This window comes from Saccoglossus kowalevskii, chromosome 6, assembly GCF_978046115.1.
Source record: "Saccoglossus kowalevskii chromosome 6, keSacKowa6.1, whole genome shotgun sequence".
Classification (NCBI taxonomy): Eukaryota; Metazoa; Hemichordata; class Enteropneusta; family Harrimaniidae; genus Saccoglossus; species Saccoglossus kowalevskii.
The window spans coordinates 13,676,530-13,692,145 of NC_140646.1; the positions used below are offsets into that span (position 1 = coordinate 13,676,530).

The 15,616-nt window shown below is 38.0% G+C and overlaps 1 protein-coding gene across 1 annotated transcript; it reads right to left on the reverse strand.

The window, feature by feature from the left end:
* Window positions 1-1,104: 1,104 nt before the first annotated feature.
* LOC102809842 (uncharacterized) lies at window positions 1,105-13,251 on the reverse strand. Its single transcript, XM_006819765.3, has 4 exons — window positions 12,126-13,251; window positions 3,454-3,904; window positions 3,011-3,105; window positions 1,105-2,615 (listed from the first exon to the last, which is right to left on the reverse strand). Exons 1-4 carry the CDS (start codon window positions 12,545-12,547, stop codon window positions 1,784-1,786), a joined length of 1,800 nt encoding a protein of 599 aa, XP_006819828.3. The 5' UTR covers window positions 12,548-13,251; the 3' UTR covers window positions 1,105-1,783.
* Window positions 13,252-15,616: the final 2,365 nt, after the last annotated feature.

Genomic DNA, 15,616 nt, shown 5'->3' on the forward strand with positions numbered 1-15,616 from the left:
CGCTCGTGTCGTAAATGGTCGTGTTTAGGTAGAACAATTTGTTGGTTTACGTGATTAAGATGTAATGAGAACGCTGCTGTCGGTTAAGGTTGATAAAAACGAACCTCGTCTAAAGAGTACATTTCGCGTGCAATAATGTGTACAGCCTTGCATGGTCGGCGATAGTTATTGCGCCCTCGTCGACGGATTATCTCGGCCGAGTGAATCCGTCGGTGAGGGCGCAACAACTACCGCCGACCATTCAGTACAGATTATAGTACAGATTATTTATTCACGGAGTATATATATAACATATATCGTAGATTTAATATCTGATAAATATTGATGTTTAGATAAATATATCGTGTCTTCCTTGAGCATAAACAAATCAGGTACACCAACTACCGCATCGTATTTATATAATGAAGTCATTTTGTCTTTGAATATGTTAGCATGGTCTCGTTAGTTACTTCGTTTTTATTATAAACGATATTCGGACCTCATTTGAATTTGTCATAATAATCCTAAGTGTACAGATTTAGCCATGGTTGTTCATACCATTAGCTAAACAGATGAAAATATATATTGATAATATTTCACATTTAAAAAAAAAATAGGTTGACGTCGACTGTAGTAGTGTAATGTAGAGTTGAGTTTATATATATATATCAACGTTACGTCATAAATCCTGATTTACAAAATGTTGATTTATTGACTAGATAATTCGTTCATTTGTATATATTGCAATTTGTAACAAAAAACGTTACTGTGTAAATCTGGTAGTAATATTCACGTATATGCTGTGTTTGCAATCACGTCCAAAAATTATGTACATAAATTAGGCGTACTTGATTGTAGTGACGTGGAATTTGAAAGCCGAGAGACATTGCATGCAACGTCACTGTGCCGTTAATATAAGTACGGCAATTATACCTTGACGAGAACGATTTATGTGACGACAATGTCGCTTACATGAACAGCGATATAACCCTTATAGTAGGGTAATTTGAATATTGTTATTGCGTGCACAAGATTGGATCGTGTATGTCGTATTTAAACAGAACTGATAATGTGATATTATGTGAGGTAATCATACAATATATTTAATAAAGATATTTAGACATGTTCCTTCTAGTTATTTATTGTGTTTAAATGAAGACGCACGGTGTGTATATACTGTATATTATTTTTTATATCCGTGTGGTGTGTAAAGGTATATTGCTCGCAGACATTTCGTAAATTTTAGTCTATTGTCTATTAATTGAACCGTTTGACGTCTTTGACTCATGCACTCGCTATATTGTCCGCGAATGTTACACTAGTTTGCCACTAATATGAGCCCATGCTTGTCGATGGGACGAGGAGACGTCACGATAAACTTCGAAATTAAAAGTCCACGACGTCGTAATGCTGTGAAGTCATGATAGCGGCCTGAACGCAAAAAATAATACACAGATCTACGGGTTATAAGTAGATTCATTAGCCTCGCCCTACAACATGAAGGCGATATTCTCTAGTTATGTGCATACCTCTTTGGTGTGAAACACAAAATAATATTGCCATAATGATCTTTGTTATTTTGTCTTTTTAGGTAAATTTATTCAATTTTCCTTTCAGTTATATTTTCTTGGTTTGATCACCCACACATCTGCGCTGATGCCACGGATGCTTTAGCTCAGTTATTTTAAACATGGTGGGTATGATCACATTGTATATTCATGGCCGAACAGGCATATTTCGTTTAAGACGTCAGACTCGGTGGAGGACACCGTTAATTATTATAGCGTATTTACAATATTTACGATTATCGAGTTTTTCGTGAAGACAACCTCGCCGAGCTTCCAGTTGTTTTAGGTCTTGGAGCATTGGTTGGTTTCTCTTTCAGTCTACAAAGTTCATCCCACTCTTTACCCATTAGCCATTTTTCAAAGCTCTTTTGTGCCATTGCTTGTTTTTGTCTCTTTATCTCTTTTCTTTGTTGCTTGTCACCGTCTTTCCCCCATTGCTGTGCTTGTTTCATGTCTAACCACGCTTCGAATCCCTGGGCGCTGTTTGACCGTCTCTCTGCTAATTCCCGTTGTCTCATTTCTTCAGTTTTTTTGCGCTGTGCCTCTCTCAAGCGCGCTTCTTCGTCCCTTCGTTTCAGTTCATTCTGCCATTCGTCTGCACTTCGTGCGCTGCAAGATGATTTCAGGATTGCCCTTTCTCGTTCCAAATCTTTCATTTGTTTGTGTTGCCATTGTTCGTATATTGCTGTTTGCTTTTCCTGTTTCTTTTTGTTCCTAATCCATTCCTTAACCGCCCGCTGATTATCCTCCGGATTAATTTTGTAAATGGTTATTGCACCCACAGTTACGGAATTGGGAAGTGGCGGGTTGACTATTGTTGCTATTCTGTTATAATCCTCTTTTTCATTCTGCCAATCCTCGTACAGCTTTCCAGTCGTCGCCGTCTCCTTGGCAGGGTCTGAAGTCCCCTTGTCCTGTGGGTGATGCGATTTAGATTTACCCTTCCCAGTCAACCAATTGTCATACGCTTCGTTTTTACGCAGGTCACTATGACTGCACGTCCCATCTCTGCTTTTTGTTCTTCCTTCAATTTGTTTCTTGACTAACCATTCCTGATGGGAAATCCCGCTGTATGGAGATAAATTATTATAATCTATAAATTATATCCGTATCCGTTATATCTGCTTTTATTTATCCAATAATTGGTATAAATATCACGCGCGGATTTAGGGGGAGGCGCGCCAAGCGGAGTGAGTTTCAAAATATTAAAACAACTACTAACCCAAATATGAGAGATAATGCTCAATAATGTATTCACTACATGAATAACGTTTTTACTTGAAATCTACGACCTAGATGTGACACGGTCATTCATAGGATATTGTACTGGTAAAACTTGATCCGCAGTGGTCTTTAGGCGAGTTTTCAAACAAAAACCTCTACGTGTTAGACACCATACGCTGACCAACATTGTATGTCCAAAGATTGTAACATATATTTATCTTGTAATGAAGTTGACTCACCCGCTTTTCACTGAACGCGGCGTTGACTCGATGTTTTCTTTTGACGATTCTCCCGATTCTTCTGATCCTGGTCGGGATGAAATATCAGAACTGTCCTGTAAAATATAACTCACGTTGAAATTCGAAGATTTTACATGGTAAAATTGCGCCTTCAATCATCAAATGAGGAATTCAATACTATCTAAAACAAAAAAGGAAAAATTGCGCCCGGGCGCGGCCGCGACGTCGATTTTGTCACTTTGACAACTCGGTAGTTTATACATACTCTCAATACTGTAAAAATGGAAATACATGTGGACGCTAGAGGTGGAGTCTACTATTTATTTACATCCGCCCGCTAATATGCATTTTGACATCGGCTACATAATGAGTGATTTGCGAATACACTGGGCATTATAGGCTTAGTGGTTCCTGGAAAGCAGTAATTCGATTTAAAAACATACCTCGCTAACTATGGTGCTCTCATCAAAGTTGACACTTTTGTTTGCAGATGTTGACTCTTCTATCTTGCACTGACTGATCATCAATTCTGGACCAGGCGTCAGCGATATCTCCCTCATCAACGCCGCGGGCGGTACGCTTCGCGATCGAAAACGCGGCGTCCACGCCCATGAAGACATCGCTCTCTCGCGGGGTTGATCCACTTTCCGTCGATAAATCGTTGGTCCTTTGATAGTCCTTCTAAACAGATGTAGCCTCCGTTCGGCCTCTTTTTGTTTGCAATTGAACGCAACTTCAATTGGTGTTTGTCCGTAATAGTCCTGGATGTCCAGACACGCCCCTGCTTCCAGGAGGAGATCGATGCAACCATTGTTACCCATTGCACAGGCGATGTGTAGCGGCGTCCTACCAGTGGGAGTCTGTTCGTTTACTTCGGTCCCATCTTTAACCAATCTGTAATATATTTTAAATAATTATAATGAACTTCCATGTATAAACACGCAGTACATATTTAATTAAGGAATACATGACCAAACTTAAGCACAGGAAATGGACATAAGAACGTTTTCTACAAGATTAACAGATTATACGAACTAGATTTAGATTTTGATGTTGACTCGATAGTTTTGCTGCTAACTGTGGCCAAAGTCACGGTGACTATGGCAAAACGTCAAAGTTAAAAAACGCTCTAGTTTGCGATCAGGGCTGATTAACCCATATTTGTGTGTAGAATGAACTGTTATCAATTGTCCATTCGACAAATTTCCAAGTTTGTGCCAGTGTTTAACTACCACTAAACCCTCCCTCCTTGCAATCAAAAATCTGTTCGTGTTTACCTGCTTAAGTATTTCACTGCCCCATGTACTACGGTGCGACAATTTACCAAGAAACACGACCTACTAATAGTATGTAGTTAGAACAAGTTGTATTCAAACCTCAAGAATGTCATAAGCTACTGTGATTTCATATTTAGGGAATTGCGCCCTCTATATACCGGTATTATAATGAGAATGTTGCAGTAGTCACAGTATCACATAGCTACTACAGCGTGATTGAATAAAGTCTGTGTAGCTTGTCCGTTTCTTTTTGACGTCGTAAACAACAGGAGAAACAGTGCAGTGGAATCCTCCGCTAGTTCATGTGTAGTATGCAACACAGCGCTGGAATGTTAACTTCTAAATTGGCAAAGAATCAATAAATCCTCTCGTACTTTATTTCGCTAGATAAAACGATATTCCGTGGATGGCAGGTGACAGCTATCGATCACAATTTATAAATTATTTACTAAAAGTCGTTGATATCGACATCATTAATGCTACATATTTCACCCCTGTGCAACAAAGGCCCCGTTTGTTAAGTGTTTATTCAGTCCTGTATAGAGGCTAGTGCCAGCTATTGGGAACTAATGTTGTGATTATAAACCACTTGTCAGAAACTATGGAAACTGAAATTGGGTACAACACCTGTGTAGTCACGTGTTATTTTTTTAAATGGGCATAGGTCATGCGACTATGATCAGAAAGGGCTCAGTATCAGTGCGGACATATAATAATAGTTCATTTCATTTCGAGGGAAATTAACCAGGATTCAGAGGCAAGCGAAATAATAATCGGTGTCCGGTACAAATAATAGCCATTCTTTTCTCAATAGCTGATATCGACACCGTGACCATATAGAAAACATTTCATTTTAATACCATTCTTACAATAATAATAACATATAATAATTGTATTTTGTTAAATATTTAATTGTTACCGATCAAGTCCAATATTTTGAAAAACAAAACAAAAAAACATATTGGAATAAAATTGACATTTCACACCAACAAACGCGTTACCTAGAGGACTCATCTATACATCTATTTACAGAAGTGCACCCTTTTAATAACTCATGACAAATGGAATGAAACAGCGGTTGCTGTTCAGTAGTAAAGTGATTTAACTTAGTTATTTAAAATAAAATAACTCCTCGAGGTTTCTAGTAGATTTAGTTCATGTAACCATGGAAACTATCAAATATGCGCGGTAGAATAATGACCGTAACGTTGCGATGCTTGAAAATTAAATTACAGTACTATGAAGTATAATATCCTCTTTATTTTCACTAAATTTAATTTATTCATTTACCGCTTGTAATTACGTAGAGGCCACGAACAGGTCTCACATACACGCGCGAACGGGCGTCGTGTGAACGCGATGTTAATAGACGAGCGCTAACTGCACGGAGTTTCGCGGTATCTTCATAGTACTTATTATAACAGCTATTCCCATCCTTACACATATATACACATGTGTGCATATTTATTTGTGTTATTTTTTTGTTTAAATTATTATTTGTTGTGGTTATTGTCGACGTCTTTGTACACCCAAGGGGGGCACGTTGACATATTCACATTGCCTCGATGTTGTCATGGAAACGGTAGCTAAGCAGCGGGTGAATAAGATCCAGTGCGGTATAATGGGCACACAATCATAGGCAACGATTACTTCGGTGGGGAATATAAGAATGTATATAACGGGTAGATTGTTAAAATGCCTGCTCCTCGCGTGACGCAGTTTGCGATCTTCAGAGTGAATAACAAGGCGATGTTTATAGTAATACCATCTTTTATAAAAACCTATCACTTCCCCCTGGCCTTGAGTATCTCCGATTATCAACAATTTCCTCCGCTTTGGTTAAAATAAAGCAATTTCCGGTTTCATTCTACAGATTAATGAAGTATTTGGAAGTTGACAGCAAATTGAAAACAACCCGGAGTAGTAATTTTATAATACAATATATGTCAGTTATATGTATAGTTTCTATAAGTAATTAGAGCGCCGAATTTATACACCAAGAATGACGGCAAATAAATGTTTTGGTTGTATTCATGTGGTAACAGAGCCTTGCAAGCAAATTGTACGTATGGGTCATTTTGATAGACACCCGTCACGTATATACCTGTCTATGTCCTGTCACTTGCATATGGTTAGACAGTGTAGTCGTTATTCGAAAAGTATGCGTATCGTATGCGTGTTCGTGGTCTGAAAAACTGACGATTTCAAACCACGCGGGCGCCGATAAACTGGCACCTTCTCGCTGTATAGAAGCAATTTGGAAGACCTGCATAAATGATTGGTTTATAATTAAATACCTGCTACGTATGTATGGCAATGTATACGTTTTTTTTTTTTTTTATTTGAAAGCGTGAACATATGGATATGTAACTGAGTATTGTCTGCTTTGTATTCGTTTAATATACAGTGGAAAAAAAACACATGAACAAATGGCATTTGCTGTATTCACTAACATTTGACGGGTCCCCAAACAAGTCAATGTAATGTTCCCGTTTGTTTCGCAACATTCAATTTTGTTTGTGAGAAAAAAACATTTCGAAGTTTCGCAGAAACATGATCTAACTTGGAATCTAAATTATCAAAATAACATTTTGGGAAAAGCACCACAGCCGTTTATGAGAGATTAACATTCTGAATTGAAATGACAAGATACTGACACGCACACAGTAGACAGCGATATTTGAGTGCCTTTGTACGATGTGTGCCACGGTGTCTACAGTCTGAAGACGATAACATGTACAGCCTGATCACAACACTCCTGATGTATTGTGTAACTTCAATTTGCATCGCATGGAAAAAAAATGATTGTCATGTATTCAATGGACAAGGCGACCGAATGTCAGCATTTAATACTGAGTTAGAGTAGTGAAAAGTGCACTTAATGAAATGCAGTAAGGCATGAAATTACAGTGCAGGCCCGATGGGAGTTACGTGATAGGCACTGAAATTATGTATGGCATGTGAAAATGTATGTAGATGTCACATTATATTCTCAATTGTAAAAGTATATCGCTCTTATAATATATTTCATTAAATAATTAGCTTTCTAATTAAAATTAAACTTTTTTTAGCGTGCCTGACTCGTATACGTTACTATATGTACTGCTCTTAAATACTAAACAATCAATTATAATTTGGGTTCTTTGTGTATATGCATTATTCATAATTACCACATTATATATGCACGTGTTGGTACCGGTTTTCTTGAGATGTATTAAATGAAAATCGTCTGCGGCGGAAATTTAATTAAAGGGTGAATTGATAGCGAAGACTTTTTAGTCAAGATGTGTGGATTTTATTTATTTAGGAAATGTGGGACACTGTGACAGGGATATATTTTGGATTAGATGGAAAACGATAAATTTAGGAGAGGCTGGAAAAAATAAAGCGCGGATGTTGATCAGTCAAGACTGCGTGTGCATGCATTTATCGCGTACACGTATATTACAATATGGCGGTATTGATATGTATGTAAATTACACTAAACTGATGTTGTGACGTGGTGGAAAAGGATGAGGTCATGAGAGAAACAAACAACACAGAGGTTGTTAATAGTAAATATAAAGATGTTTAACTGTAATTACGCTTCTACTTCCAGCAACGAACAAGAAACGGTATTGCAGCACCCTTGGCGCGCGTACATTATGGCAAAAGATCCTGCAACAGCACATACAAGAATCAGTCACGCCATTTCGTCCTCGGTTGTAGCTAGATTGTTGCACTCGTGTGTCATAAAAAATATCTAATCCATCAAAAGGAATACAAAACACCATTGAAGCACATTAGTAGTGCATTTGCTGTCGATGGACTATCAAATCGGCGCATTTTGTTACATCTGTTCAATCGTTAATGTACTCAATCATTCTCTCAATCGACGTCACTGTCGCAATTATGAGTTAATAGGATTGCATTAGAGACTAGAATTCTCACTAGCTGTCTATTTTAAACTGCCCGGAATTGCGATAAATGCAGGTGAATTTATTAAAAGTTTAATATCGTATATTGTATACATATCGTGTATATGAATAATATCGATGTGGTCATCTGTTAAATCAGACGTCATATTTGCATTTTGACAATATTACGTTTTGTGTGTCTTCCGTTTAATGGAAAACTCGGGAGTAAACAAATATAGTAACGGTAAGTAGCTACATTGAGAGCCGTTTTTTTTTTCTTTTAATAAACTGACAACTCTTTAAAGCCGACAAGCGAATAGTCGAAATTTAAACATGTGATAAACAATAGGTTATTATATTTCGATGATTTTAGTAGAAGACTGATTTGCACTAGGTGTCTCAGATTGAATTGTTATTGTTGATACAGTGATAACTATAATATAATATATGGCCTTATAGACCCACTTAAATTAATAGACTTGCGCCGACAGTCAAACTAAGAATCGACATGTTACAATTTTACAACTGCAACATTTGAAAACAACTAATTTCATCACGTTCTGAAAATATGAATCATGATAAACTTCATGTACACTCGGAACGTGCACTAAAGCGTGACGTAACAACAACTTTGGAATTCAGAGTGTTGCTCCGTAAGTTTAACAGACCAATTTGGAGACAAAGAGTGCGTGCTGTCCACATGGCAACTGACTTGACTCTTTATATTTTATTGAGTAGTTTCACATAATACAAAATGCACTGAAATACCGATTAACAGAGTGCCAGCCTATCCCTTATCACCATGGTGATAAAAAAACGTTTACATTTGGAGCAACTGTAATCCATTACAAGCTGAGTGTCGCCATCAAATGTTCGTGTTTTTTACACACTCGTAAATAGAATAAAGATTAAGCAAACATTGTTTAATGGTATATAAGTAGCCACTAAATGCAATGCTGTTTAGAACTGGCAGTACGAATACAAAGCATGGTATGCAAATAATGAGAACTTATGAGGAGGGCAAATGTCAGTGAATAGGACTAAAATAGAAAACATGGTCTTCGTGATGAAAATAATGAATCCGGGAATTGGCACACAACATAAACCATAAACAAGATACACAGTACACGGATAAAATACATGAGCTCAGTTGAAGAAGAAATAAAGGTTACATTCGGGTCACATGACGAATCATCCAACCCACTACATTGTAGCCTCGTTATAACGAACTCTTTGGGGGAGGACATACAATTAGTTTGTTATAATGAAATGTTCACTATAATGAAGCACATAATGCATTGGGTTTGTTGTGAGCGGGAGACATGCTATGAGTTCATTATATCAAGAAATTCATTATAAAGGGGCTCATTATATTGAGGTTACAGTGTACACGGTTCTGTTAGGTCGTGTCGAAACAAATATAAATAATTGATGAAGTTCATATGACGACACCCAGAAACAGTTGCCGTGAACATGGCGTATTGATTCTAGGTTTTGTGAAATTTGTATATGCTCTACTTTTATTTTATCAATTTATATCAATAAACAAATAAACAAATGATCAGTAAGCAAATGGACCAAAAGAAAATTAAACCAGCAAACAAAGACAAATATATCAGCAAACAAATAGACCAATACACCAATAAATAAATAAATAAATAAATAAATAAATAAATAAATAAATAAATAAATAAATAAATAAATAAATAAATAAATAAATAAATAAATAAATAAATAAATAAATAAATAAACAAATAAACAAATAAATAAATAAATAAATAAATAAATAAATAAATAAATAAATAAATAAATAAATAAATAAATAAATAAATAAATAAATAAATAAATAAATAAACCAATAAACAAATATAACAGTGCCAATAGATAAAACCAATAGATATATAATCAGTAGGTAAATATAAAATATACCGGTAGGCTAATAATAGACAAGACAATAGACAAGAATAGACAAGAAGGACAATTTTAGGAGTCTGGGATAAAGTACCTTGCATTATTGACATCGAATAAATACAAATCTCAACAAAAAATATCAATATATTTATGATGAACTTAATACGTAAAATTTACATCGTAAAAGTTTCACAAAGCTGCACACTGATTCCTTGCAATTGTATTGTACACTTCGTTTTATTATTAATCTGTTTTGTTGTCAGTGTGTGTTCCACTCAATATATATCGTTACTATTTTCACTGAATTGTATGTCGTCCCACCGCAGGCATCAACAACAATAAAATATGGTCACACCCTGAACACGTGACTCTACAGTAAAACATGTGGACTAGTACTAGTGTATGGGGGGTCATACATACAATACATCGGTTCCATGGTGACATACGCCGAGTTAATCGAATCAATACCGACACAACAAACAAAGGCACTCCAAATTCAATCTTGTTGTGGTCATTGAAAAGGGCCTCCCATATATTGTAAGGGCGGGTCAAAACACAGCGAAAACGTACTTCTACAGCTACGCCTATCTTCCTTAGCCATGCCTTTGTTCAGTGAACACACAGCTAAGTGGTTTCCATCATACAGCGGCATACAAGTTCGAAGAGTTTTTGTTTTCTTTCTCTTTTAATAGTATAAAACAAGATAGGATAAATATGTGAAACCGACAACCGTATTTGCGAGCATCGGTTACCTGCGGTCATACAGGGCCATATATAGTGAAACATTGTTTTAGAAGTAGTCGTACCTTTAGGGTTAGTGTCCAAAGGTCGATTTGTTTGTTTTTTAGCGAAACACAAAACCATTGGTTTTCGTACAGACCATAACAATGGCCTTTGTGTTAAACTAGTAGTTTACCGCGGGCAATCCAGTTGGATAGGTAAGCTTAACATTACCGCGGGCAATGTTTCTTTTATGCAATACATTTGTAAACTTAACCACGTCTATTAATAGCAGAGTCTGAGTGAATTGCCTTGCAGGTAGTTATCCGATATTTCCATTGTATTAGTCAGTGAAAACATCCTTCAGGAATTAAAAGTTGTCATCGCCGTACGTGTTCGTATTTCACAAGTTAAAAAATATCATATCCATCATTTATATCTATATACCTATTACGTCTACCTGTCTTATTGTTCCCGTGAGACGCTGCGGTCGTCACGCGGCGCGGGCTCGTATTTCGCGTAAACAACGTAGTTTACACGCCCAATGGGGTTTTAGAATGGCGGAGTTTAAACCCGCGTGAACGGGGTATCAGCACCAGCGTAACTAGTACGCCGGCGTATTTTTTTTTCTAGTGAGAACACGAAATGAAAATCACACGAAGGTTTAACAGATGTACTAACTGACTGCCTTTTATCGAGTCAATCACCGCGCTAAACTTAATCAGTAAACCCAACAACATGTACAAACAAACCTGTTTACATTCGATTTCATGCCGGTTTTAGTTGTTCCTATAAATGTTTTATTATTTTTAGACATGTAATGTGAAAGAGAAACGCGTTTAATAGTAAAAGCACCGGACAGTGGACTGTCGACTTACACAATAGGCCGGAGTTCATAAATGAGCTCGAATGAGACATACGGGGTTAGAAGTCATCGACGGCGCTTACAAACGACCACGGAGGACATACATAATTCTTTAGATGCCATTATGTGGAAATGTATGTGCTTTTGAAGGAAAGCATTTACAATACATTGTATTAACTGAAGTAACACGTTGTTTATGTCTTGGGAGAGAATGGATGTGACGTAGATGTCGCCATTGTGTTAGATCCCGACCCGGTGCATTTACACATTTGAACTGTATATGTTTAGGTCTGTGTGTAAGCTTCATCTTGCGTGACTATTTCAAATAAAAGTCGGCCTTTCATTAGTGTACGGTCATGCTTTACAGCGCAACAGGTGGTTTATACTGGAAATAGCACCGAGCTTTAGTAAACATATTTTGCAAGGAGATTCTCACGCGCCCTTACCTTTCTACGAGAAAGTGGTAACCGCGCTGAGCGGCCACGAACAAAGCTGCGATCTTTCTCTGCCTGATGTTTGTATTATCGTACCGCTTCTTCAAATCGTCCAGAACACCTTTTGTGTTCCCACTCAAAGCCGCTTCAATAAGGTCTTCGTATCCGTGTAAGAAGTTCACCGGTACCTGGACCCCCGGGATAACGCATAGCGCCCGTAAGGTGTCCTTGTCCGAAAGTTCGTAGTGATTTTTATACGATAGTTGCTGTAGTTGCGATGGTATACCACATCGGAATTCGATTATGGATTTCAAATCTCGTACTTTAGTTTCAAATTGTACGATGACTGACGTCAATGTACCGGACGGTAATTTAGCGAAGACTTCAAATGACTCCGTGAATTTCCCGGTGTTGTCTCTAACACCCACCTCCATGTTAACCGGCTGTAGTACTCACTATATATCACTGAACTGTATCACAGCGCGTATAAGTAAAGCAGTCAATTTACAACACCATGGTACACTTATTTAGCGTAGTAGAAACACGTACAATGCGATAGTCCTTCAATTGCACATGTTTTGGTGATATCACTGGCGGATAATGTTCCTATATCACCATAGTTGTGTTTATCCACACTCTATACACAGTTAAACTCAGTCCCAGACTCACATGTCATCGTAAACGAGCTGCGTGGCGTTCCCAGTGGCGTACTCAATTAAAACCCACGACCCGGCGTTCACCTAGATCGAGCTCCGGTAACCAATGACACTCGAATATTAAATCACAAAATACCTCCGTGCCTTCGCAACTCCCGAGAGCCCGTGCTGTTTATTGCGCCTGGTGATATCCTTTAGAGTTCTATGCACGTTCCTAGTGTAATGGTAGATATATTACGCGAATAAATAGACATCCGAATTGCTGCGACCTTTCCTTGGATACCAGAGTCGTCGAGTCCTAAATCAAATAGTAGTCCACGGTCTGCCATTCACTGGTTGATAGGTCGACCAGAGTCAGCATCGCGCCGTGAATCGCGAGAAATGCACCGTACACAGCGACCAAGTCGACATTTGTTAAGTCTGCTGAGTAGACAACATTACAATCACTTGTAGCCGCCTCTACCCATGTCCTTTCAATTATGGGAGCTGCTGAATACGATGGTGCACAATGAAGTAACTCTTTAGGGGTAAATTACGTATTGAAGGTGAGCGGGGGTCCTTTTCAAACGCGCGAGTTCAACACTGAACACGACGGTCACAAAGCACGGGCTATTGTAGCGTCACACAAAGACAATGTCGACAATGGACTACATGGCTCATCGTCTATTGAGGGCAAATTAATCTTGTGTAGACTTGAATCTATAACGAAATAAATGTCACTGACGTTAAATAGCTCATCACACAAAGTAGCCGCGACCCCTCTTAAGCGTGAATGGCACAGTCCCAGCACCAGGACAACCATAGACGCGGACTTTAACAGCTGAGGCCCGTGTACACGATCCGTATACACCCATGCACGTTATAAAATTACAGTCCGTATTTTTCCTTCAAGCTATCAATCACTGATTAATGTCACTATAAGCCAGGCGGTTGTAGATACGAATTTCTTCTAAAATCATCACATGCCCTACTAAGTAAGACTAGGAAATTCTTCATACGTGGCTTGTTCAGTAATGATCGAACGTTTGGTGAAATAACTACTGCCTTCACAGGTGTGACACGTGGGTAGTCTTGACCTGAGGGGGAGGGGAGAAGCAGCGGTACGTTGTAAACATTTCACGGCAGAATGGAACTACATAATGTATGCCAAATATATCCGCCTGTGTCATTCACTGGGAAAGCCGGCATCTATAGTCATTTATATAGCCCTATTTCATTACCCTACCAAAACTGCCAATTCAACATTTACTGAATATCAAATACGACATTTGACCCAACTGAGTAAATATTATTACCAGTAGTTTTTTTCAATCTGTCTGTTTCTATACCCACTGCACCGTGTTAACAAATCAGCCGTATAATAATTGGACACATCGTTGCAGCGTGCAATCTGATTTCTTAGATACCAAGTAATCGGTTACTATGTACACGTCCAATGACCGTACTGGACTGGACCACCGGACAGTAACTAGGAGGCGACTAACAGCGAGAATGCCATTGCGCGTCACTGTCCAGTTTATAACATCCGTTTTAGCGATGGAAATGCAGAGTGTATTTATTTTAAGAGCACTTAGTTCTACCGACTTTAATTTATATTGAGTTGTGAATACTGCGGTACCATGGCCACATGTCATAATGCGAATATAGTATACTTCCTGCTTTTACTGACTTTAACGCAGAGCACAGTCTCCTAGAAGGACCGTGGCTTAATCGTAAATAATACGCGTAAAATGCAATCCACTATATTTTGTGTGAATAACGTGTGAATTAAGGGCGCCAAACACTTTCTCTCCGTTTGTATCACACATTGCGGTGTCTTAAAAGTCAAACTTGGCGTACAAGTCGTGCACTTTATGGTACGTGCATGTCTTGTATTTTTATCATTTGACTGAACAATGGTTATCTGAATGCTTCAAATATTCCCTGATGAGCATGGAACGGGTTCTCGTATATGCCATATAACTACTAGTACTCGCTGTCCACGCACATAAATTATGGAGATTTATTGGAACAACGAACCTCGACATTCCGCGATGAACCATTTTGAAAGATGCTGTTTTGCAGTTTTAAAGACTGTCAACACAACACAACACTATTCAAAATATAGACTGAACATTGCCAAAGTAACTATTGGATTAGATTTAGTTAATGCATAGCCCCCACCTTCAGCCCGCAAAAAAAAATACAAATCAATTGACAACCCCCCCCCCACGTCAATAGGAGCGCCCCTTACAGAATTTCTGTATCTGCCAGTGACACGTACAATGAATAATATTAAAAAAAGTATGCGAGAATGTACTGGTGAATAAGTGAAATAGATGGGATAGGATATTTCTTACTCGGAATTTGAGATATTGACATCATTTGCGTGATAGCTCCCCATTACAGAATCTACACACACACAAATGAAATAAACTAAAGTAAGAAAGTACACAACACTACACAATCATAAAACTAGTATTGTTACCAGAGTGTTTGGTTTGCGATAATCATCGCTGTACATATAGGCAAAGTCAGGGTCAAGTTCAAATGTTTATTTGATTATCTGTTGCACGTATTTCACTGGATATGACCACGGATAATGGCAACGATGCACGAATGAAACTTGTACACAACAATGCGAACGAGGAAAAAAACACACACATATATTGCCATATAATTTTGATTACATGGGACGTTTGGGAAAACGTCCATTTTATCCAGAATCTCAGCAATGTATAAGAAACACAACGTTCAATACATTTACCTCCAGAGGGCGCTGAAACATATTATTGACGTTTTACCCTCATACAAGTTTTATACTACACTTTACATTATCACGGTATCCGACATGATTTCAATGGGATC

Bases quoted from the DNA above. Each gene is read 5' to 3' on its own strand.
- LOC102809842 (XM_006819765.3), bottom strand. From the start codon at position 12,547: ATGGAGGTGGGTGTTAGAGACAACACCGGGAAATTCACGGAGTCATTT. The intron at 3,905-12,125 runs GTAAGGGCGCGT...AATATATTACAG, and splicing joins TACCACTTTCTCGTAGAAAG to ATTGGTTAAAGATGGGACCG. The intron at 2,616-3,010 runs GTGAGTCAACTT...ATCTCCATACAG, and splicing joins CCGCGTTCAGTGAAAAGCGG to CGGGATTTCCCATCAGGAAT.